The 26,270-nt window shown below is 34.7% G+C and overlaps 2 protein-coding genes across 2 annotated transcripts; one reads left to right on the top strand and one right to left on the bottom strand.

The window, feature by feature from the left end:
- The first annotated feature begins 11,715 nt into the window (after positions 1-11,715).
- LOC133325323 (histone RNA hairpin-binding protein) lies at positions 11,716-12,460 on the top strand. Its single transcript, XM_061534108.1, has 2 exons — positions 11,716-11,808; positions 11,858-12,460. Exons 1-2 carry the CDS (start codon positions 11,716-11,718, stop codon positions 12,458-12,460), a joined length of 696 nt encoding a protein of 231 aa, XP_061390092.1.
- Positions 12,461-16,507: 4,047 nt separating this feature from the next.
- On the bottom strand, positions 16,508-19,595 carry LOC133325335 (26S proteasome non-ATPase regulatory subunit 1). The gene is made up of 2 exons (XM_061534121.1): positions 18,665-19,595; positions 16,508-18,621 (listed from the first exon to the last, which is right to left on the bottom strand). The coding sequence occupies exons 1-2, from the start codon at positions 19,593-19,595 to the stop codon at positions 16,508-16,510; spliced, it is 3,045 nt and encodes a 1,014-aa protein (XP_061390105.1).
- Between the last annotated feature and the right edge of the window lie 6,675 nt (positions 19,596-26,270).

Here is a 26,270-nt window from a genome sequence, read left to right as displayed (position 1 = left end):
TGTTATTGAAATTTTCAATGGAGCCACCCACATCTAATTTAGCCATCTCCTCTAAAACTGCCCTTTTCTTCACTCTTTTGGTTGCCCTTGGTGGGATAGGGTTATTACCGAATTCCACAATTACGGGCAAATGATTGCTATTAGTAAGTTTATTCGAATTAACTGACCAAGTAGGTGTTAAATTGAGATTTTTTGCAAACGTTAAGTCCAAGACAGAAGCATGTCTATCCTGGAGACGGAAAGTAGGTTCACCATTATTAAGACAATAAAAACCACAAGATGACGCTATATCATCCAATATAGCTCCTTGGGCGTTCGTGATCGTATCACCCCATTCTACAGATCTGGCATTAAAATCACCCCCAACTACTATCGGCAAAGCAAAACGTCCAAGATGTGTGAAAAGACTATTAACCATTAATTCGAAGGTACCCCTCTGCGTATTCGGAGGAATGTATACAACGCTAAAAATGAAATTATTTCTCAAATTCAAGGTTTTTACGCCTAAAACTTCCATCTCAACACCAATGTCGATGTCGATAAGTGAGAAAGAGATATCTCTTCTCAAATATATACCTACACCTCCATAGCTGTCTTGACGGTTTTTAAAAGCAAAATTAAAATTAGTTAAGTTAGAAGTCGAGTTATCTTTCAACCAAGTCTCAGTTATCAATGCGATATCAATTTTATTTTTTTCCATAAAAAGCTCCAGCAGACATTTATTATTATTATTATTGAAACTCTGTATATTAAATTGTAAAACTCGCATAATATATTAATTTTGATTATTATTATTATTTTGTCCTTTCAGACTCTTATTCATTAATCCTAAATCCATTTGCGCTTGACTGCTGTTAATTGCATCTTTAATTTTGTTAAAAAGGTTCATTGATTCCATATTGACTACATTTGGAGTGATTAAAGCTTTATTCAGAAGATCAGTAATGATGCTAAGAACTTTTTCAAATTCCGTAGTTTTTTGATTTTCTAAGGCACTAAGTAATGAGCCATTTGGCAAGGAGTATGAAGCACCTTGGGCAAGAGCTTCACGTTGTTGCTGTTGTGTTCTCTTAGCATTTTCTTCTTCCCGTATTCTATTTGCATTGTTTTTAGCGACTCGCGAATAAGATTGAATTCTGTGGAAGTAACTTGAGGATTCTTGCGTGTTGTTGGGGGTAGGTCTATGACCCATACCCGAAGAGTTATTTCTAGGTTGTGGAAGAGATGGGAATTCTCCATTCGATTCCTCATCTAAGAGGTAGAAACTATTTCTAAAAATCGGTGGGTATTTAGTTTTTGCTTCGTTATATGAGAGATTTTCGATGGTCATAACTCTTTTAATATTAAAAGCTTTAGTCCTAGCTGGACAATTTTTGTCAGTTGATTTGTGGTTATCCTTACAATTCGAGCACTTGACTGGTGCTGGAGCACAAGGTACTCCAATATCATGGATGGTGAAGCATGTTGAACAGGTTTTTTGTTGCTGTTTGCAATGTTTAGAAAAGTGATTATATCGATAACATCTATAACATTGCGCAAAGGGTATAAAATGACGCACTTTCATAAAGGCACAGCCATATATTTCAATATTGTCAGGTATAGTGAGACCTTTAAACAGTATTTTAACACGTTTGGTGTTAATCAAATCATCCCCCTCCTTTCTCTGGACTCTTTGAATTTTCAATATGGGTATTTCACTTTGGAAGTGTTCTCGCATTTCGTCCTCAGACACATCTTCCTCAACCGGAAAAATTAGGCCCCACTTTGAAAGAAAGTGAGCAAAAATTCTTGGTTGGTAACCAGCACCTATTATTCTTTGGTCAGTTACAAAAGCATTTGCTGCTTGTGCAGTCTTAAAAACAATCTTACCTCTACCATAACCTATCTTTGTGACACAAATTACATCTCTAACTTCAAGGAACTTTACATGACGGGAAAAGTCAAACACACTAAAAGGTTGTCTTGCACTGTTCTTAGTGATTGTATCAATATAGACCATGAAAGGGCCAGGATGAGTATCATCATAAAATAATTCTATATCATCATTACCAGGACTAGCTGGTAAATTGTTATTATTAACCACATTTACTTTACTTGTTGACACTACACTAGCACTATCCTCAGACACAGACGAACCAAACACATCATAAACCTGAGCACCGTTAGTCGCAGCAGCCTTGACGCCCTCTGCGCAACCTTCCATTTTTCTCTCTTTAGAATTGCCATCCATTCTTCCAATACTACGACTTCTCTTACCCGTTATTTTTCCAACGCCATTGCTCCTTGCACCACTCCTCTCCACTACATTTGGTAGAGGATCACCTGGATCCCCCGGCATCCCTCAAAAAACCACTGCGGAGATCACACCAAATTCCAAAGAACCAGGATATCAAAATGCCAAAAGTTGAAATTTAAAGATGAAATGAAAATTTATGTTGATGTCAAATGAGTTGATTGATGAAAAAATTATTTGATGTTGATGAAACTAAATGGGATATGTCCAAACAATCAGGAACTCAGGGCACTTTGTCTCCCTGCCAGAATTCTAAACAAGCTTGATCAAGGGACGCTTCTAGAAATTTCTAATGCGCACGAAAATGTATGTAAATTACGATTGTTATTTTGATGTTCTCTATTCAGAGGTTGAAACGAGAGTGCTGTAATGATTTTGTTTTTTTTTTTTTTCATTTCACAGGAAGCCGAAAATCTATATTTTGGAAAAAAACTATAAATATTCAATTTCAATTTAATTAGAAGTTCTTTGTTACAATTTTTATTTTTCTAGTTTACAAAAATAAAAATTCAGTAGTGTTGGCGGTTTATTTGGGCTACCATTTGTATTTTGTTTTTGCAAAATAGTCAGGCTGAATCCCAGTTTGTTGTTTTTATAAAAAACAACTTTTTATTAGTGGGAAATGTATGGCATTGTTTGCCGAGGGGTAAGGCAGGGAAGACTATAGTTTCGGATCACGCCACTGATCCTCATCAGTTCCCTTAGTTTTTTGTTGGGATATTCTCCCCAGAAGCTATTGCTTCCCTGCCTTACCCCTCGGCAAACAATGCCATACATTTCCCAGGCATTGGCATCACTGAAATGAATTGCTAAAGTTTTCGCTTTGCTCTCGGGAAAAATTTGTTAAACGCGAAAAAGAAACAGTTTTCGTAGTAAAAAACGATTTTGCAATAAAGTATTAAACATTGTTTGTCGAAATAAATTGGAGTTTCGCTGAATTAAATTATATCTTCGCAAATTTGTCCAAATACATTTTCTGTGTTCTGTAACAACTGCACGACTACGTTTTACAAGAGAAGAAGAAGAAGAATACCTGCTGTTTGTTTTGGTGCGCGGTTTGTTTACATTTTGAATAACCCTTTGCGATGGCTCCGGCAACGAAACCAAAAATATATACTTGTCCTATTTGTCGTAAAACCATAGGAAAAGTTTACTGTGTTGGGTGTTCAAGTTGTCCCAACTACTTTCATCCAGTATGTATTGGTATGAGTTACAGCGAAGTCAAATCTAAGAAAGATTTGGTTTACAAATGCAAAGAATGTTCAAAAAGGAGTTCGGATGTGTGTAGTGATGCAATTCGACCGGGTGATAATAACCTTCTTATAAGCCATGTTACTGATGTTGTTAACGATCTGACTACAGCTTTGAAATCAAAAATTGAGCAGCGAATGCAGTCATATATCGCTGACTTTCAAAGCACTTTGGACGGTGTCATTGCTTCTTTCCGGCAGGAGTTTTTTGATGGCCTACGTAAAGTTAATGACGATGTGAAAAATTGTGAAGACAAAATTAACTCAATGTCTGCATCATTGGATACTATCAAAGATGAAATTGCAGTATGTAAATCCACTGTTTCCACAATTAATGCTCTTCAGAGAAGAATTGAGAAGATGGAGATTCAAAACAGTGTTAATCAACGACGATTAAACCGCGCGAATATTGTAATAAATGGACTGCCGAGTGGACTTCAATACATTAGCGACGTTGTCATCAGAATTGCAGCCATGTGTAATGTTTGCATTAGTCATGTTGATTTGCAACATTGCTGCTATTTTGCCGGTGGATCGTCAATTTTGGTGAAATTTAACTCAGTGCTCTTGAGGGACACTATTATGGCTAAATATCGCCGAGGACCTCCTTTTAAATTGAATGATGTTATAGGCGGTAATCTCCAAACTAAAATCTATTTAGACGACCACCTCACACCTGTTTCTGCTAAGCTAATGTATATTTGCAGAAAGCTTAGAAATCTAGGGAAGCTTTCGAAGTTTGTGTTGATTAATGGTGACGAGCCCGTAGTAAATGCTTTGTTTCCCGACGGCAATGAGCGTGTTCTTAAAATCGACGATTGTGAGAGGCTCTTGTAGCGCGTTATTTGTTTATTTTAAGCAGTTCTTAATGGTTTTTCCTGAGAGGCTTTTATATACATATATATATTTAAAATTTTTAATTAGTTATTTGTTGATTATTACTATTTTATTGGCCTTTACTTACGGTTTTTATTATATTTCCTGGTATTAATCATATGAATATAATTGAATTTGTCAATACAAATTATGGATTTCAATAATATAGGTGATATTGTTCATGACAATCGTTTTTTGCATGCCCAATTTTTCGGATTAAATTCCAATATTAATATCTGCCATTTTAATGCTCAAAGCTTCAATATAGTTCCAACTTCATCAAAGTTTGCAGAAATTCAGAATATTGTTGAAGGCAGCCTCTCAGATATTGTCGGAGTAAGTGAAACATGGCTTAAACCTTACTTAAATAATGTCAATATTTCTGGATACACTTTGTACAGAAACGATCGGCCCGATCGTCGAGGCGGTGGTGAAGGTCTGTTTGTGTCCAATGCTGTATCATCTAAATTAGTGTATACAGGAAGAAATTACGGTGTTGCGGAAAGTTTATTTATTGAAATTGTGGTAGGGACAAGTAAAATCCTCATCGGAATAGCTTACTTGCCTACTGGTGATTTTAATTCATTTGAGACCGATATCTCCGATCTAATTTTACGTTACCCCAACATCATTATAATGGGTGATTTCAACAACAATCTATTTGATGTTGCAAAATCACATAATTACGTCGGTCATGCTTGAGAATGGGTCTCTCAGTAATGCATAACTCTCGACCTACACATTTCGATGCATTTCATCAAACTTTTTCATTAATCGACTATTTCTTAACATCAAACCCTAGCCGTATGCGGCGTAGTGGTCAATTTATATGTCCGGATATTTCAAAACATGCCTTCATCTTTGTTTTAATAGATATAACAATAAATAGAGAAAAGCATACGCATGAATATATCGACTATAATGACGTCAATGAGAGCGATTTGCGCTATGTACAGGGCTGCCATATTTGCCGATTTATCGGCATTTTGACGATTTTTCACTCTAAAAATGGAAAATGCCGATTTTCCGATTTTTGCCTCAGAATTGCCGATATTTCAACAATCGACAAAAATTGTCTAACTTTTTAATTTAATACGGCGTTACCATACAAACATATAAAATTGGCAGCTTTAAATCATTATAAATATCGGCGACTCGCCGCAGCCGTTTTCAATGGCTTAGATATCTGCATTTTTTGTCAGCATTGTACTCTGTCAAATTTACAATTTAAAACCGAATAAGGCAAAATTAAAAATAAACGAATAAAAAGTGCGCACACGAGAGAAAGATCTCACTAGTGTACATAATAATTACTATATTAAAAAAAATCTAAATTTTTTGTATAAAAATGAATCTTTTATGTTTTTTTTTATACAGAATTGAATTTTTTTAATGTAATAAACAATATTGATTTGTTATAAACCAAAAAATATGAATTTATTTATAAATTATATGCTGCCGATTTTTAAAAATACAAATGCCGATTATGCCGATTTTTCATGAAATTTAACTGTCAGCACTGGCTATGTAGCTTCCGCATTGTATTTTTGTAATATGTACCAAACAACGAACGTTGATGCTCAGTTAGACATTCTCATGAATGGAATAAGTCAACTACATTCAGTATTTCCAAAGAAAACGTTTAAAAAGTCATTCGATAAGGAAAAATGGATAAATTCTCCTATAATTTGCTACTATCAATCTATTGCTGATCTGCCTTATAATGCTTATCTTCAAGATAAAAATATACAAAAGTGGCAAATTTATTGCAAAGCAAGAAATCGGGCCAAGTCGATCAAGAGGAAGCACAAGAAACTACACCATGCGTCAATTTTTAATACTTGCAATAATTCTAAATCTCTTTGGAGTATAATAAGAAAAAATGGTTTAATTAATGAAAATCATACTACGGAGGAAGAGCCATCCATAGAAGATATTAATTCTTTAAATGCGTCTTTTGTTAGCAATCAGCTAGATTGTGATACCAACAGTGACATCATAAATATGTTCACTGCTAATGAGGGATTTTCATTTCAATGCGTTTCATCCGCCGATCTTCATTTAGCCTTTTCAGCCGTTAAATCAAATGCAGCAGGACTTGATGGCCTTCCTCTAAAATTTTTCAAAATTATTTTTCCGTATATTTCTTCATACTTTTTGCACTTGACTAATACCATCATTATGACGTCAACGTTTCCTAAAGAGTGGAAAGAAGCAAAAATTAACCCAATCAGGAAGAAGGGTTCCAATGGAGATAATTACAGACCAATAGCTCTGCTTCCCGTTTTATCGAAAGGTGTGGAATATGTATTAAAAATGCAACTTGATAATTATTTGGAGAAGAACAATATGCTTGATGATTGCCAATGCGGCTTTCGAAGTCATCGAAGCACGTCTATGCTACAAGTGGGCTTAACAGACTCTATAAGGAGAAATCTTTCAGACATAAACACAGGCTGTGGTTTTTCCTAATTATGCTCACTCTAATTTGTCACTGACTTATAACTGTCAAATTATTAATATCGTAAATAGCATAAGATGCCTTGGCATAATTATTGATGATAAACTAACATTTGACAGCCATATCGACAACGTTGTAAACCACACACATTTAGCATTACGCCAACTGTACAACACTGATTTAATTTTACCTCGCAATGTAAAGTTACAACTGGTACATTCCCTAATTATGTCTCACATATTATATTGTATTGAAATTTTCTCCGGTACAACTAAAACGAATATGAAAAAAATTAAAATGTTGATTCACCGAGTGGTTCGTTATATTTATTCACTTAAAAGGCTTGATCACGTAAGCCCGAAAGTAAAACTATTCCTCGGCTGCTCTTTTTGGCGATTTATAGACAGCAGATCATTAATGCTGTTCTATAATGTTACTAAAGAACAAACTCCCGATTTTCTATTGCATATGTTTCCCTTTTGTCGTTCAAGCACTCAATTAATAGTTCCCAGAGCTATCGGCTTTATGAATAAGTCATTTCATGTGCGAATCGCTAGAACATTCAATAACCTTCCGCATTCTCTAAAGAAATTTTCATTATCAAGCAGCACATATAAAACAAAAATTATAAACCACTTCGGTTTCACATAAATATACGCATAACATAAATAAATAAATGTATAAGCTTTCCACAATATCTGTGAAAATTAAAATTGGGCATGCTAATTTGATTGGCAATTTCATTAAAATCGGCCTTTAAGGCTTCTAATTGCAAATAAATATATTAAAATCATAATACTATGTTAAAAATGTATTTGGAGTAGCTTTCAGTTTTCTATTTAATAATATTGTAACATACTTTTAAAACACACAAATTTCAAATTCGATCTTGTATATTACGTTATTACTTGCTTCATAATGAATATGTCATTTAAAAAAACTTAATAATATTATATGTTCGGATTATCATACCTTTATAAGATATAGTCATCAAGATTTAATTATTACAGTAGTAGGAGTAGTATGGTTTGCAATTTATCTAAAATCGGCCTTTGAGGCTTCAAATTGCATTTTTGAAAGAAAAAATAAATATGCTTTAACAGGTTCTATATTTGCCAAAAAAAAATGCCTTGTTAACCTCGAAGTGAGGCTCCAGCGAAATTCTCATGCAGATTATGTCGTTGGTCAGCTAAGTACTTCGCTTTGTTACAAGAGACATTTGGGTATGAAAGCCCCGACAAACAATGCCATACATTTCCCACTAATAAATAGTTGTTTTTTATAAAAACAACAAACTGGGATTCAGCCTGACTATTTTGCAAAAACAAAATACAAATGGTATCCCAAATAAACCGCCAACACTACTGAAGTTGTAGAGGCAGGCACGGTTAAACTGTTTGGTTTGTTGCTGTACACTAGCAACACCAACAAAGTCGTTGTGTGCATTTGTCGCGATGTGACAACACACAACAGTGGGAAAGGTGTGGTATTGTTTGTAAATGCCTTGTTAACCTCGAAGTGAGGCTCCAGCGAAATTCTCATGCAGTTTATGTCGTTGGTCAGCTAAGTACTTCGCTTTGTTACAAGAGACATTTGGGTATGAAAGGTTTTTTGTATAGAAGCAATAGCTTCTGGGGAGAATATCCCAACAAAAAACTAAGGGAACTGATGAGGATCAGTGGCGTGATCCGAAACTATAGTCTTCCCTGCCTTACCCCTCGGCAAACAATGCCATACATTTTCCACTAATAAATAGTTGTTTTTTATAAAAACAACAAACTGGGATTCAGCCTGACTATTTTGCAAAAACAAAAATAAAAATTTTAACAACGAATTTGTTGTTATTGTGAGTGCATTTGAATATGTAAAAAATTATCACCTTACTCCCATTCCTAAATAATCTCAAAGCCAGTGTAAAAACCTTAATTTATTTTCAGGAATTCGTAAATCCACATCATATAAAATGCGTATTTAAATGCGCTATTAGTTAAAGGCGCGTTTAGACCATGTTTTATAAATCGACTTGATTTGTAAATCGAGATATCAAATCCTAAAGGGCTAAGCAGAATGCTCGCGTTGAGCCATCCGTTGCGTTAAGTGTTATCGAAAATACAACAACCACAAGGAAACGATAACACAAACGCTCGAAGTTGATGTGCGCTGCGCTTTGGAGTTAAATATATTTTAACTTTTTGCGTGCGTTAACGCGATAACAAAAAACGCTCAACGCGAACATTCTGTTTAGCCCTTAAAGGGCTAAGCAGAATGCTCGCGTTGAGCCATCCGTCGCGTTATATGTTATCGAAAATACAACAACCATAAGGAAACGATATGCGTTTGTGTTATTGTTTCCTTGTGGTTGCTGTATTTTCGATAACACATAACGCAACGGATGGCTCAACGGATAGCCCTTAAAGGACTGAGCAGAATGCTCGCGTTGAGCCATTCGATAAGATATAACGCGACGGATAGCTCAACGCGAGCATTCTGCTTAACCCTTAAATATATTTTAACTTTTTGCGTGCGTTAACGCGATAACAAAAAACGCTAAACGCGAACATTCTGTTTAGCTCTTAAAGGACTAAGCAGAACGCTCACGTTGAGCCATCCGTCGCGTTATATGTTATCGAAAAAACAAGAAAACGATAACACAAACGCTCGAAGTTGATGTGCGCTGCGCTTCGGAGTTGAATATATTTTAACTTTTTGCGTGCGTTAAAGCGATAACAAAAAACGCTCAACGCGAACATTCTGTTTAGCCCTTTAAGATCATGTCCTATAAATAAGGTCACCCAGGGAGACCAGCTGATAATCGATACCTCTCAAGTTTGCTGTCAAAATGCATTATTGTGAATTGACTTCCATTACGAAAACGTAAACAAAGTCGAAAATTTTGGCATTAGACTTGAGAAAAAACAGCTGTTTTCCGATTTCGAATGCTATCTTGGTGACCTTATTTATAGGCCATGATTAAGATGAAATGAAGTGGAGTTGTCAGCTGTTATATGCTTACGTATACATAAGCATTTCACAGCTTTCTTGATTTTTGTAGGCAATTTTTCAAATTATACTTTCATCATTTTGTAAAGGTCAGGTGGGTCAGAAATGCATAAAAACTATGTTGTTCTATATTATAGTAATATTTAAGGCATTATTATACGAACCATCAATATTATATGTGCTGTCAGTTTTTCGGTACATTCAATTTGTATGTATGTCAAAATTGCTTCTTTACATGCATCTTTTACCTTTGTGTTCACACGTGTATATGCATTTTTGTTTAATTTTATCCTTCCACATATTTAAGTTTATTTCTTCAAGTTATTTTGTACCAAAAATGTATCTTTATTTGCCAAGCGATCAAAACAGGTGATTTATTTATTTTACATATTGTTACGTTCTCGGATTTTAATTAATCCCGTGTAGACGTTGTTTTATTTCCCAATACAGTTCGTACTAAATAAAACGCGGGTTCTTTCTGATTACAATAACAACAACACATATACAGGCGAGGGAGTAACAAAGAAAGAGGAATTAAGCGATCATCAATGATGACGTTTAACAAGAATTGTACGTCAATAACAAAATAGACAATGAAAGAGGAAATGGAAGGAGGTAGAAAAATCTATACAGTAGTTGTTGTTGTGAAGTTATTCGAATAAACTGCGTAGTAGAAAAATCTATACAGTAGTTGTTGTTGTGAAGTTATTCGAATAAACTGCGTAGTAGAAATTTACGTTACAATTCTCTTAAATTAACGGAATTCATCTAAATTAACTTAAATCTAAAGTTATATTCGAAACAATATGAAAATACATACAGTAATAGAGCAGTCACTAAACGGAAAAATTACATATGTTTTGTCACATCATTGTAACAGATTCAAATTTTCGTGTGGGTCACACGACGTGTACAGTACTCCCATATGTAAAATGTGACAGTACATACGACATTGACGTGTGACAAAGTCTTTATTATGACATATTTTTATTTGGCAGCTATTTTGAACATTAACTATTATTTTTAGGGTTACAGCAATGTCGTATTTGAAATTATTTCGTTTAAGAGTAGGATTTCGAGCAAATCGAGGATTCAATTTTGTATAGCAAAAATCTATGTAATGCACTTTATCACAATAGAAGGTATAGTCTAAACGCTCCTTAACGTTGTTATAATTGTAATACGGCGTTTATATTTTACCGGACTTCGTTAACTCAGTGGGTTTAAATTATCAATTCCATTGTATATATGTCAAATAAATCTTCATAGAGCAGGTTAACCCGGTAAAAAGTTCTAATGTAACCGCCGTATAAAACGTCTATGCTACAATACATATCCAGACTATAGAAACCTAATACAGATGGTTAAAATATTCTCAAACCCAGTTACCGATTGTCCATGTTATTTTATTTGCCACTACCTGTTTTTAGTTTTTTCCTCACAAAAATGAATTAGCGAAGCAATTGATTGGATGGTGTATAGGCTATATAAATAAATATGTAAAAAACTAAAAAAATATGTTTTTAGATTTCTAAATCTCACTAGATTTCTTACTTTGATCCAGATGAAAAGAGTACCCCCTATCATTGATCAAATCTGTAGAGGGTGAAAGTTGAACAATTTAGAAGTATCAATTCTCAATAATTGGCTGTTGAATATGATTACTTCGAGTAATTGTCCTTTAAATTACCAAATACTCAAAAAAAAAACGCGCGAATTTTTTGATGCAAACATAAACAATTTTGTTTGTATTTCAGATGTGAATTGGTTGCGGAGGAGGAAAGTTGAACGGTTAAGAATTACATCCTATTAAACGTAATAATTACAATCACGTAATGATGGTTTGCGAGAATACTGCAATTATGACAATGGAACAAAAAGACGTTGGCGCGGGCAGCCGTTCTTGGGCTGATGAAGCTGATTCTCATGTAAGTAGACAATAGAAAGTCTCGTAGAATGTGAAGTAAACAATTTTCGCATTTGCAGTCTCAGTGTTCTTTTAACAACAGTCTAACAGAGGGCGATTCTCGAAGGGACATCTCCTTGGAATTTATTGATAATGTAAATGAACAAAAATTTGAGCGTCTTTTAAAGGAGGAGAAACTAAAAACACCATTTAAGAGACGCCACTCCGAAACGCCGAGCATTGATACACGTTCCAACAGCCCGAATAGCAGCTGTGACAGTAATATTAGCAATGACGCTGATCACACTCGGTACTTTAACAGTCACAAGAACGAAAAACGCGCTAGGCAAAATAGTTTTACATCGTCTTCTTCATCATCGTCCTCATACACGGAGACTGATGCTGCCGTGCTCTCACGCCGACAAAAACAAATTGATTATGGCAAAAATACTGTAGCATATGAAAGATATTTGGAAATGGTTCCCAAAGCGCAACGTAACCGTGATCATCCTCGCACACCTAATAAATACGGCAAATATAGTCGTAGAGCTTTTGATGGACTTGTAAAAATATGGCGCAAACAATTGCACTATTACGATCCACCAAATGCAAACCAATCCACGCGTAGTAAAGAATCTGCTGTTGCATCAAGTAGCGATTCCGACTCCGATTAAGTGTTACACTGAATATGTTACTTTTTATATTCTTAATTGGATTCAGTTTTGCTTAGATGCGTTTGTCCCTCTTTTTACTTCTTATAAGTCCTGTTTATTTTTGAACGTTATAAAATACATATATTTGAGAAATAATTAAGTATCTGAATTTAAATTCCTTGTTTTATGAGTAGTAAATGTAACTGAATTATATTTTTTTGTATAAATAAAAGTCGAATATATCATACAATAGGTTTGTTTGATAACCCAAAAATTTGTACAAATTCTTACTGAACGTTGATCGGTAACTTAAAAGTTCAGTAAATGAGAGTAAGTTTAGAGAGAAATTTTGGCCGCTGTGCACAGAGTATTGAAATATTCTTACTGATAACATTTTTATGTTGTGTTAAACATATTTTTGTTTTCAAATTGTCAGCCGATACTCGGAATAGTTTTATTTTCTGACATTATTAATGCCATTTACAGGCGGGCTTTTTTCGCCCTCTATTCGTTGTTCGACCCTCAATTATGAAATAAGCCTTATTCTGGAAATCAATTCACGGTGAATTTGTTCGCTCTTCCCTTTGAAGTTATACTGAAAAAGAAATTGCCGCGTTTTCTTTTTTGCAATTTCAAAAATCCGCTTTGGGGACATTTTTTTATTAATTTTGTGCGAAATTTTTCGCTAATAAATTTAAAGGGAACTGACTACATAAATATAAATATTAAATATATATAAAATATCTCCACAATAGTTATTCTATGACTATATTTAATATTATAAATAGTTGTATGCATGGTAAAATTATTCAAGGTAGCAACCTATGAATTAAAATTTTGTCATATTGTGGCTTGTTACGATGCATGGTACAATTATAAAAGGTAACAGCAAATCCCAGCTGATTTGATTCCAACGTAATACTAGTGTCAATATAAATTTGACAAATTATGTTTTTAAAAATCACCCAACAGGAAATTGGGAACGCATACAATTTGAAATTGTTCTTTATTAATGTGCTTCCGTATTCAATTTACTCAATCTGCCTGCTGGGAAAGTTTGAGGAAGCAAATCTTTCTTGAAGGAATTACTCGCTATTCCCAGCATTGTCATATGTGTTACACATATATATGGCAATGGCTCAATTAAAGGAAAGATGTGGAAGCGATAGAAATATAAATTTGATAGATTTTCATTCATGTTTTTCAATTTTTATTTTGAGGATTCGAAAATATTCCATTTTCAAAATAAAAATAATTTGATGATAATTTGTTTGTTTGTTTACATTTTTCTGTCAAATGAGTTGACACTAGTAGAACTTACAACAACAAATTTCCATGTGGTTGTTGTATCGTTTTTTGTACAACAACACTTGCTGTTACCTTTTATTATTATACCATGGTTACGATGGAACAATTATACTACAATGTAGGGCAGCTTGAGTTGAATAACAAAAAAAAAATATATATATATATATATATATAGGTGGTGCCGTCTTCTGCCAAATATAAAATAAATATACGCAACAAGTGGTTGTGCTTATTTGACATTTTTTCACCACATAATAAGCAGAATGTCCGCATAGTTAATTTTTTGTTATCTCGTTAACGCACGCAAAAAGTTAAATCGAAGCGTAGCAAACAATAACTTCAAGCGCTGAGGGCTTAGCAGAATGTTTGCGTTGAGCCAAGGTATATTTAATAAGGTAGCCGCATTGGCCCAGCTCATGATCCAATAATAAAAATGATAAGGCCAGATGATTTCACCCGAGCTGTCAAAATGCTTTCGATTGTGTAAAATGTAAACAAAATATTTGACAGTATGGGGGATTTTACTCCAAAATTGCTTCTGACTCGACCTGTTTATTGGACCATGGCCCAACTGTTGGTGCAAATAAATGTCAAAAATGTTGTTGTAATGTTGAACCAAAAAATTAAAAACAAAATTTTAAATAAAAATCTCAGAATTTCGAATAATTTTTTGGCAATAATTTTATTAACATTTTCTACAAGTATTTGTGTAAAAAATCTTGTGAATCTGTTTGTTTTGGCAAAATATTTTTGACATATCAGAAACATCAACCGATTTGTTGTAGAAATTCACCAATGCGGCTGCCTTGTATATCTACCTTGCGTTGAGCCATCCGTCGCGTTATGTGTTATCGAAAATACAACAACCACAAGGAAACGATAACACAAACGCATATCGTTTCATTGTGGTTGTTGTATTTTCGATAACATATAACGCGACGGATGGCTCAACGCGAGCATTCTGCTTAGCCCTTTAACGCTTGAAGTTGATGAGCGCTGCGCTTCGGGGGTTATATATATTTAAACTTTTTGCGTGCGTTAACGCGATTTCAAAAAAAGCTCAACGCGACCATTCTGCTTACCCCTGCTTTGACATAGTATTCAAAACAATACACACACATACACAAAATATGTATTTTGATTTGATGGAAAAAGCCACCTTCAGAAAAAATTTTAAGTCTGGGTTTATACATGCAACGTTTGATAAACTACTCAAAATAATAATTACTATTTATTATACATAGTAAGTAAAATTATAAATGGAAATTAAGTAAAAAATAACAATATAAAATTCATTTCGACAAATTGAATTAATATTATTCAAAAAGGGATGTTAAACTGTTCAAACAATATTATAATATAAATATATAAAATTAATGTAAAAGGGCATTACAATTTATGCAAATGTGAGGGGTCGGAACTACTTAGCTTACTTAATTTATTGTCAATTTTACAATTTTATGTATGCCGTTTGGCATATTTTAAATAAATTAAAAAAATTCTAAACCTGAATATTGCTCTGAAGATTTAACCATGGTTGTTACAACTTATATTTATACGTTTAGAGGCAGGGAAATATTTATAATTATAAATTATTTAGCAATTTTGCCACTGAACACATGATATGCGTACATTTCGAAGGAAGACATTTTCATTTAAATTTTGAAAGCAGCCTTATTGATTTCCAGTAAGGCTGAATATTTACTGAATAATTTTTACTCTTTAAATGTTAACCCCTTTTTATCTCTAAGCAGTGGTTTTACAAATGTCGGGCACGATATCCAATCCTTTCCAAATTTTAACACGTCATTCTGTGTGTATATATGTAGCTATCGTATGAACTAGGATAAATGCAATCGGTCAAGATCTTCCTTATTTTCTAACTCGATTTGTGGTCGACATAGGGAATTTTTCAAACATTGAATTTCATATGTCCGCCATTTTGTTAATTTTTGTGCCAAATATTTCAATTCAGTTTTTTTTATCTTTCAATTCTTCATGTGCTTTTATATAAATTTACAAGACTTCAATGTAATGTACTTTAAGTTGCCAGCCAATTGGAAAAAAATCTCATTCGGTTGCAATTAGCATATACAAAAATAAACATATGTATATGGGATGAACCAAAATTAAAATAAAATTTTCGATATGTGACAGTTCATTGAGAACAACAATTTTCCATGTGGTTGTTGTATCGTTGGTTTATTTTATTATGTCATGACGAAAACGTATAAAAAATATCTACTACTAGTTTTTTAGCAAATTAAATTTGGTTGGTTGCAAGCATAGTATAATAATTATTATTACTGTACCATGGTTGCATGCATGCAGCTGAAGTCTTCATTGACTGTCAACATTTTTTGTTTGAAGCAAGGTTTATACATGAATAAACCTTGGTTTGAAGAATAAATGAAAAAATAAAAAATATTCGAAGTCGCGAGTATGAAGTTGACAGCAAGAGAAGACTTTGGCATGAATTCGCCACCCGCAGACCTTGAAAATTTTGTTTTATTTAGTCCTCTTTGACTTGATTGCAGTGGAGGAAATGTATAGTTCCCGAAAAAAGGGCCTTGACAGTCCGGAGAATATGCGACTATGTATCTAATATTCATCTCATTATAAACATATTTATTTTTTCCACAAATATTTTATTAATAATATATTGAATGCATTATTGTGACAATACAACTACTAGATGCGTTTGTGCATTATCGTTTTGCATTGGTGACATGAATTAATAATAAAAATCGTTACAATTGTTTAATCTTCAATGTATTCGAAGGGCTCTGGTGGCTCGGGCTCCTTAACATCGTCGTTCTTTGGACCGTATGCAGCAACAGGTTCGACTAGTTTTTGTTCCTGCGCCTTTCCTGTGTGTTGCATCACTATAATGCCGCCAATGGTTACATCTTTCAGGGGAACATACGACTGATTTTCGGCAACACTCAAAACTTTGAGTTGCTGCCTCATGACACGAGCAGGATTTTCGAGGATTTCGAATTTGGGCTCTTTGTCCTTATCCTCTTTTTTGTCTTTATCCTTTTCGTTAGATGGCGTGTCTTTCTCTTTTTCATCTTCTTTTTTAGATGTTTCGGCAGCTTTTTTCTTTTCATCCACTTTGTTTTTCTCGTCTGGTTTTGTATCTTCTTCTTTTTTGGACGTGGATGCGGAGTCCTTGTTTTCATCTTGATCCACGTCCATCTTGTCATCTTCTTTTTTATCGGCAGTCTCACGACGTTTCTGGCGAGCAGCAATAGACAGAACAGCTGTTGCAACTTTCTCGCGTTCCTCAGATTTCTTTTCTTCCAAAGGAGCAGGATATGCATATATAGAAGGCCTTGCAGCTGATTTGAATTTCATTTGAGGCATTTTGAGGTCAGAATTTAAGCCTATGACACATGTTGGGGTGAACGCCAATGAGAGGGCATGTGCCAAGGGAAACCAATACCAGTACTGTGTAAATACCAAAGTACCAACAACTGCCTGCAAGTTTGTATGACCAGTGCGAGATTGCAATGATATGGTACAATTTCGACCACCAGCGTCGATAATACCCTGGGCCAGAATAGCACCAAATTTGGCCATAACATCTTCATGTTTGTTACAGATTACTTCGTCGTACAACGAGCGGAAGAATGTGGTTTTAGGACATGTATTGTCAGTGTGCTGTATAAGTATCATTGCGGACGCTATTAATGCGCCCTGTCGCACAAAGTTTACGGGATCCAAACGAGCCATTGGTTCCAACAATGCAATAGCATCCCTTAGGCCTGTACCAGCGCAAGCAATGCCTAAAGCCATAGCAGCTCCGTACCGTACATGAGGATTGTATGATTCGGCTAAAAGGCTAACCACGGATGGGCATTGTTCTGGGGTACGGAACAATATAAATCCAATGGCGGTGACAGCAGCACGTCGGACGTCGTCATTTACGTCGGAAACTGCAACGTGCAGCAACTTTCGAATGGCCTTATTGCTGCCTGTGCCATTGTACGCCATAGCTATAGTATACATACCTGAACGCCGCAAGACTGGGTCCTTATCAGTGGATAGAGAAAGGATTAAGGGGTCCGCTTCCTCTAGTCGGGAAAACATTGTTAGGGAAATTCCCACAGCTAGCCCACGTAGAATTTTCTCATGCTGTGTCTCCTGGGCGTACGACACCATGTCTTCAATAGCTTGTGGATTTTTAGATCCCAACATGACCATGCCCATAGCAATGCCAGCAGCTTCACCAGTAACGGCATCATCTTGGTATAAATTGAACTTTAATTGTTCGTACAAGTCTTGGCGATGGGTTCCCATTGCAGCTAGACCCAGACCCAAACAACCGCCATGACGAACATTCTCATTCTGAGCATCCTTCAGTTGTTGTAACAAATAGTCTATTATATTAGCACCATGGTTCGCATGGATCAACCCCAATGCATAAAGTCCACCACCCTCTGAGTACCCCGAGCTAGGACCGGCTTCCTTAGGCAGATAGCTTTGCATTAAGGCCAGCGAGTCTTTTTCATGGCCCCGATGTATGACTCCCAACGAAGCTGTGGCTGTCAGCTTAGCCCAATTAGTAGCACGTGCTAACCAATCTAAGTTATCTCGCAAAAATTGATCTGAAGTAGTTCCCCCATGCATAAAACCATTGGCGATTACAGTGGCTGTATGACATATAGATACGCGTACAGCTTCCTTTGTTGCTCTTAGAATCTGCAGGTCTGCATGGTTACTACGGATGAGGAATTGTAACTGTAAATCAATTGTCACCTCTCCCGAAAGTATTGAAATCAGCTTTTCAATGTTCTTCTGATGTGCTTTTTCCGAGTCATTTAGAGAATCAACAGTGCGTTCCGTCTTAAGATCTGAAAAGGAAATAGCTACAATAGTTTCCACTACCAGTACAATGTATCTAGAATATACCTGCTTCCTCGCTTTTGGATTCATCTTTAGATTTTTCCTCCTCAGTTTTGGTTGAAGGGTTCGTGCCCTGTGGTTTGAAAATGCTGGGCAGAGCGGTAGGAATGGGCGCTGTTTCTTTAAGCGCTTGAAGAACATTTCCTAGGAACTCCTGCGTTGCGGATTCATATAAATCAAAGGCAATTTGATACGCCATTAAGTTGTTGGCTTCCTTCGAAGACCTTGTCAACTTGTCTAATACTTCTGCAACGGCCAACGGATCCTCCAAAAATATTAAACATTGACACATATTGACATAATCTGGAACTCCCAAATCGCGATAAAGACCAACCAGACAACGTAGAACTTCGTGACGAAAGCCACGATTCTGAATTAATGACATGGTGACATTGTAAGCGTACGCCAGCATACCGCTAACATCGTCCGATTTCATTATAGCGGACTCAAATATATCCATACGTCTGGTTTCCAGAGCAATGCCCAATGCCTGGCGAAATTGACCGTCGTCCAAGCACCGTTGAATCATACGATTTACAATGGCCTCCAACCGGACATCAACAGGTTTAGCTTCCTTGGGATTTTCTATAAACGCAACACGCTGAGCAATATAAAAATCTATACATTTTGCAATTATAGTTTCGGTGTATTCGTTTCTAGCATTAACATCGAATAAATCGCCAGCACCGAGAGCATAAGTGAGGGCATCTTCAAATGACCCCAAGTGATAGAAGACCTTTGACGCCACCATTCCAGCTAACTTATTTTCTGGGAAAGATCGATCTTCGTGCAGCATTTCTATCTTCTCAATAGACTCGGATATTTCCGGCCAAAACTCATCGACGATATGGTCCAGCTTTTTTAAGGCGAAAACCTTCAAATCCGGCATCGGCTCGTCGAGCAGGGAAATTATCCCAGCCGCAGAAGTAATACTCATTTTTACGATTTCGTTTATTAATACGAGTGGATTCAACTCAAGTATGCTTCGTTGTATTTGGAGATTAGATGGCAAAATAAATTTCTCAAAACAATTACAAATCAGCCAAATTTGCAAATGACTGTCAAATTTCGTTCACTTTGTCTGGAAACTGCAAAATCACGATAATGTTTAGGGATACTTAAGTCGACTAATCGATTAATCGATTTGTTATGTTGAAACAGCGTTGCCAGTTTTTTTCTAACTCAAATCCCCAGAAATAATTTATAATCTCCAAAAATTCCCTATATATTTATTTTAGAACTTTCAGAACCCGCAAGAATTTACAATTAATCGAAAAAGATTTCCATTTTCTCTATAAATGGTATGGGAAGGAACTAAATTAGTAGATTATTGCGTTAATCCATGGTACAATTATTCAAGATATGCTTGAATAATTGTACCATGTACTTATAAATTACAATTTGTCATACTGTGGCTTGTTATGCCAAAGTCATATACAAATGCCTGACTGTGTGTATAATGTTTTGAAAAATGTAACAAAATATATTCGAAAATCGATTTGTTTGAAGATGAATTTTACAACATTTCTAAGAAGAAATGTATGACTTGTGAATGATACAAAATGTAAATCATATCACAAAACCTGACTTTCCATTGATTTTTTGCGTTTTTGATAAAATGTTAAAAATATGTCAAATGAACAGAACGACTTGTTGCATTTCTTTTCATTTATTCCGACATTATTGCCCATAAGATAGAGGTGTATTTTCTCCTTTCTGACAAAAGCTACCCCACTTGTATAATTGTATCATGCGTTAATCAGTACTTGTTTTGTATTAAAATGTTTTGCCGGCACATTTGATAATAGTCCTGCAGAATCCTTTAACTGGGTTTGGGGTTTTCTTCCAAAAAATATATATTTTTTTAAATTTTATCTCCAACATATGACTGCATTTCACAAACGATATTTTCTCCATGCCTTCGGGACATTTTATTTGCGACTTTCAAAACGATGCCTTTTTATTTTTAGGGATAATAATTCATCCTTAAAATTGTATCCCAAATTCCATGATTGTATCGAAAATTTAATAAAATAAAAAGATCTAATCCCCAATTTGGCATCACTGTGTTGAAAAATCCAAAGCCTATTTTTAATGGCTGTAATGAGCAATCGTTATCGGATATATTTGTTGAAAATCCCCCATACTTTCAAATTTTTTGTTATTTGAATTTTGCCTTGTAAGGGCAGTGATCATTTGAAAGTAATTTTTAAGTAAGTTCTTTATACTCAAATTTTTTCTTTACAAACTATTGGTGATTAAAGAACTCAATTGGTCTGTTCCCGTAGAACAAGAATCTATTATTTTTTACTACGATAACGAATTTTCCTTTATGATATCGAAGAAAATAGTAAAATCTAGTAGATTCTTGTTGTACGGGAACAGACCAAATGTTGTCGATTATTAAATTTCAATGTCAGAAGCAACGATAACACAAACGCTCGAAGTCGATGTGCGCTGCGCTTCGGAGTTAGATATATTTTAACTTTTTGAGTGCGTTAACGCGATAACAAAAAACGCTTAACGCGAACATTCTGCTTAGCTTTATGCAGTCATAAGTTTCCAATTTGTACGCATCGTCATGTGTTCAGTGGGAAAAATTGCTAAATAATTTATTCCCCGCCTCTAAAACTTATAAATATAAGTTTTAACAGCCATGGTTTAATTTTGAGCCTTTAGTTTAGGAATGCATAAAAACATTTGTTTTGTTATTTAAATTGCAGTAATATTTATTTTAAATTAAAAAAATTAAATCAATTAAATCAGCAACTGTTGTTCTACAGTTATTTGAAATGTTAACTAGTTTAATACTTGTCGTTTAGATTAGTATTAAAATGAAATGAAGTTGATTTCTCAACTGTTATTTGTTAACGTATACATACACATTTCACTGCTTCCATGATTTCTTTGTCAATTTGTAATCAAGTGGATTTAATTTTGTATAGCAACAGTACCGGATTTCGTTAACCCAGTGGGTTTCAATTGTCATTTCCTTTGCATATATGTCGAATAAATCCTCATAAAGTATGTTAACCCGGTAAAAAGTTCTAATGTACAAGGAGTTTAAATTGAGGTAAATTCAACTCTATTTAGCATCTAAATCGAGATAATGCACTTTATCACGATAAAAGCTATAGTCTAAACGCGTATTTGGCATGGTATTTCGATCAACTCGATATAATGAATAGATTTAAATTTGTATGGTAAATCGAGGTAAATTCAACTCGATCAAGCAATCAAATCGAGATAATGCACTTTATAACGATGAAAGCTGTAGTCTAAACGCGCCTTAAGAAAGATTGAGCTATTACACAGGACTTTTTTAAAGTGGCCCGTAAACGGTCATGCATGCATGAAGCAAAATCAAAAATTTTTGATTTTTCGCATGCATGACGTTCGATTTTGACGTGTGTGCGGTGGAGGCATCATGCATATTCTTATTTGTGACGTGTTTTCAAAGGGAATGGCTGTATAGAGATGTCGGATACTGCGAAAAAAATGTTATAGAGTTGTTGGAAGCAAGGTATATTTAATAAGGTGGCCGCATCGGAAAATAAATGTCAAAAATGTTGTTGTAATGTTGAACCAAAAAATTAAAAAACAAAATTATAAATGAAAATCTTGTTTGGGAATACTTTTATTAACATTTTCTACAGCCTTATAACGTTGCCTCAAATTCAACGAAGCGTACAAAAATATTCAATTTCCCCACTATGACAAAATGTTTTGTACGGCCGTATTACCCAAATACGGTGAATCCATTTCTCTTAGCAAACTAAACAAAATCGCGAAATAAAATTAAGAAATTATAAAACGTATTCAAATATGTAACAGGTACGGCTGTTACCTAAAATTCGACTAGCTCGTTCGACGTTTTTCACCACAAAAGTAGAACACATGTATTTATATGAATGTTACCGAAATACGTCGAGCGTACAAAATTTCAAGTTGAAAATTTTCAACTTTGACAGAACGTATTTTTTGTATTTTTCTTTTGTTGAAAATAAAAACAAAACATTCAGAAAATATGAAATTTCGAATGTGAACATAAAATATTTGGATTAATTTAATAAATTTTCAATTTTGTTTTGCGGTTTGTATTATTCGCTTGAAGATATGGATTCGACGTATTTGGGTAATACGGCCGTACACAACATTTTACAATAGTGGGGAAGTTGAATTTTTCTGTACGCCCCGTCGAATCATAGGTAACGTTGCTACAAGAATTTGTGTAAAAAAATCTTGTCAATATGTTTGTTTTGGCAAAATATTTTTGACATATCAAAATACAACAACCGATGTTTGTTGTAGAAATTCGCCGATGCGGCTACCTTGTATATCTACCTTGGTTGGAAGTATCCCGGTCGTTCTCAGCCCTTTTTCAGCATTTTCTCTATTTTTTAAGCACAAGGACAAAATCGAAAAAATTGTATCGTCCGTTGTCAACATTGTCTGTACGGCACGAAATCAAATGCAAAATGCATGAACCGTGTGCGCTGAAGCTTCATGCACACGTATACGATTTTGATGTCATGTATGCATGATCGTCTGCGGCCCACTTAAATCTTTATTGGGGTCAGTTACCAGGACTCAGAATAAAACTGGCAACTCCGTTTACAATTGTAGAATCACACACATCCATGGAGTTTTAGGGGACAGGATCCAAAATAAAACTGGCAACACCGTTTCCAATTGCAAAATCTAACGAAATTGCTAAACAATCAGACGGGAACAGTGGACGCATGTTGGGGCACACGCTTTGTATTTAATATCAGACCGAGACCAGAGGAACTAGCTGATAGCATTGTTTACTCTTACCGCTTCCCATTTTATTTGTTTCAGTATCTTTTGTTCTTTGTTCGTGATATAAAACAGTAAATTAATGAACTGCAGGAATTTTGTGATCGTATTTTGTTGAAGGTCGGATAACTGTATATTTTTATTAGAACCGAGGAGTATGAATAGAACCCGAAAAAAGATTATCCGGCCAAAAAATCCTTATTCCACAGCAAATCTTTTGTCACGATGGAGTTTTTGGTGAGTAAATGGTTTAGAAATACAATTGAATATAATCCCCAATTTGGCATCACTGTGTTGAAAAATCCAAAGCCTATTTTTAATGGCTGTAATGAGCAATCGTTATCGGCTATATTTGTTGAAAATCCCCCATACTTTCAAATTTTTTGTTATTTGAATTTTGCCTTGTAAGGGCAGTGATCATTTGAAAGTAATTTTTAAGTAAGTTCTTTATACTCAAATTTTTTCTTTACAAACTATTGGTGATTAAAGAACTCAATTGGTCTGTTCCCGTAGAACAAGAATCTATTATTTTTTACTACGATAACGAATTTTCCTTTATGATATCGAAGAAAATAGTAAAATCTAGTAGATTCTTGTTGTACGGGAACAGACCAAATGTTGTCGATTATTAAATTTCAATGTCAGAAGCAACGATAACACAAACGCTCGAAGTCGATGTGCGCTGCGCTTCGGAGTTAGATATATTTTAACTTTTTGAGTGCGTTAACGCGATAACAAAAAACGCTTAACGCGAACATTCTGCTTAGCTTTATGCAGTCATAAGTTTCCAATTTGTACGCATCGTCATGTGTTCAGTGGGAAAAATTGCTAAATAATTTATTCCCCGCCTCTAAAACTTATAAATATAAGTTTTAACAGCCATGGTTTAATTTTGAGCCTTTAGTTTAGGAATGCATAAAAACATTTGTTTTGTTATTTAAATTGCAGTAATATTTATTTTAAATTAAAAAAATTAAATCAATTAAATCAGCAACTGTTGTTCTACAGTTATTTGAAATGTTAACTAGTTTAATACTTGTCGTTTAGATTAGTATTAAAATGAAATGAAGTTGATTTCTCAACTGTTATTTGTTAACGTATACATACACATTTCACTGCTTCCATGATTTCTTTGTCAATTTGTAATCAAGTGGATTTAATTTTGTATAGCAACAGTACCGGATTTCGTTAACCCAGTGGGTTTCAATTGTCATTTCCTTTGCATATATGTCGAATAAATCCTCATAAAGTATGTTAACCCGGTAAAAAGTTCTAATGTACAAGGAGTTTAAATTGAGGTAAATTCAACTCTATTTAGCATCTAAATCGAGATAATGCACTTTATCACGATAAAAGCTATAGTCTAAACGCGTATTTGGCATGGTATTTCGATCAACTCGATATAATGAATAGATTTAAATTTGTATGGTAAATCGAGGTAAATTCAACTCGATCAAGCAATCAAATCGAGATAATGCACTTTATAACGATGAAAGCTGTAGTCTAAACGCGCCTTAAGAAAGATTGAGCTATTACACAGGACTTTTTTAAAGTGGCCCGTAAACGGTCATGCATGCATGAAGCAAAATCAAAAATTTTTGATTTTTCGCATGCATGACGTTCGATTTTGACGTGTGTGCGGTGGAGGCATCATGCATATTCTTATTTGTGACGTGTTTTCAAAGGGAATGGCTGTATAGAGATGTCGGATACTGCGAAAAAAATGTTATAGAGTTGTTGGAAGCAAGGTATATTTAATAAGGTGGCCGCATCGGAAAATAAATGTCAAAAATGTTGTTGTAATGTTGAACCAAAAAATTAAAAAACAAAATTATAAATGAAAATCTCCGAATTTCGAAGAGCTTGTTTGGGAATACTTTTATTAACATTTTCTACAGCCTTATAACGTTGCCTCAAATTCAACGAAGCGTACAAAAATATTCAATTTCCCCACTATGACAAAATGTTTTGTACGGCCGTATTACCCAAATACGGTGAATCCATTTCTCTTAGCAAACTAAACAAAATCGCGAAATAAAATTAAGAAATTATAAAACGTATTCAAATATGTAACAGGTACGGCTGTTACCTAAAATTAGCTCGTTCGACGTTTTTCACCACAAAAGTAGAACACATGTATTTATATGAATGTTACCGAAATACGTCGAGCGTACAAAATTTCAAGTTGAAAATTTTCAACTTTGACAGAACGTATTTTTTGTATTTTTCTTTTGTTGAAAATAAAAACAAAACATTCAGAAAATATGAAATTTCGAATGTGAACATAAAATATTTGGATTAATTTAATAAATTTTCAATTTTGTTTTGCGGTTTGTATTATTCGCTTGAAGATATGGATTCGACGTATTTGGGTAATACGGCCGTACACAACATTTTACAATAGTGGGGAAGTTGAATTTTTCTGTACGCCCCGTCGAATCATAGGTAACGTTGCTACAAGAATTTGTGTAAAAAAATCTTGTCAATATGTTTGTTTTGGCAAAATATTTTTGACATATCAAAATACAACAACCGATGTTTGTTGTAGAAATTCGCCGATGCGGCTACCTTGTATATCTACCTTGGTTGGAAGTATCCCGGTCGTTCTCAGCCCTTTTTCAGCATTTTCTCTATTTTTTAAGCACAAGGACAAAATCGAAAAAATTGTATCGTCCGTTGTCAACATTGTCTGTACGGCACGAAATCAAATGCAAAATGCATGAACCGTGTGCGCTGAAGCTTCATGCACACGTATACGATTTTGATGTCATGTATGCATGATCGTCTGCGGCCCACTTAAATCTTTATTGGG

The sequence above is a fragment of the Musca vetustissima genome, unplaced genomic scaffold (assembly GCF_032173495.1).
Source record: "Musca vetustissima isolate MV318-11 ecotype Yass unplaced genomic scaffold, APGP_CSIRO_Mvet_v1 utg470, whole genome shotgun sequence".
NCBI lineage: Eukaryota > Metazoa > Arthropoda > Insecta > Diptera > Muscidae > Musca > Musca vetustissima.
The sequence above is the reverse complement of the archived record's forward strand: the minus strand, read 5'-3'. Positions and strand labels throughout refer to the sequence as shown.

Bases quoted from the DNA above. Each gene is read 5' to 3' on its own strand.
- LOC133325323 (XM_061534108.1), top strand. From the start codon at position 11,716: ATGATGGTTTGCGAGAATACTGCAATTATGACAATGGAACAAAAAGAC. The intron at 11,809-11,857 runs GTAAGTAGACAA...AAACAATTTTCG, and splicing joins CTGATGAAGCTGATTCTCAT to CATTTGCAGTCTCAGTGTTC.
- LOC133325335 (XM_061534121.1), bottom strand. From the start codon at position 19,595: ATGAGTATTACTTCTGCGGCTGGGATAATTTCCCTGCTCGACGAGCCG. The intron at 18,622-18,664 runs GTATATTCTAGA...AAACTATTGTAG, and splicing joins ATCCAAAAGCGAGGAAGCAG to CTATTTCCTTTTCAGATCTT.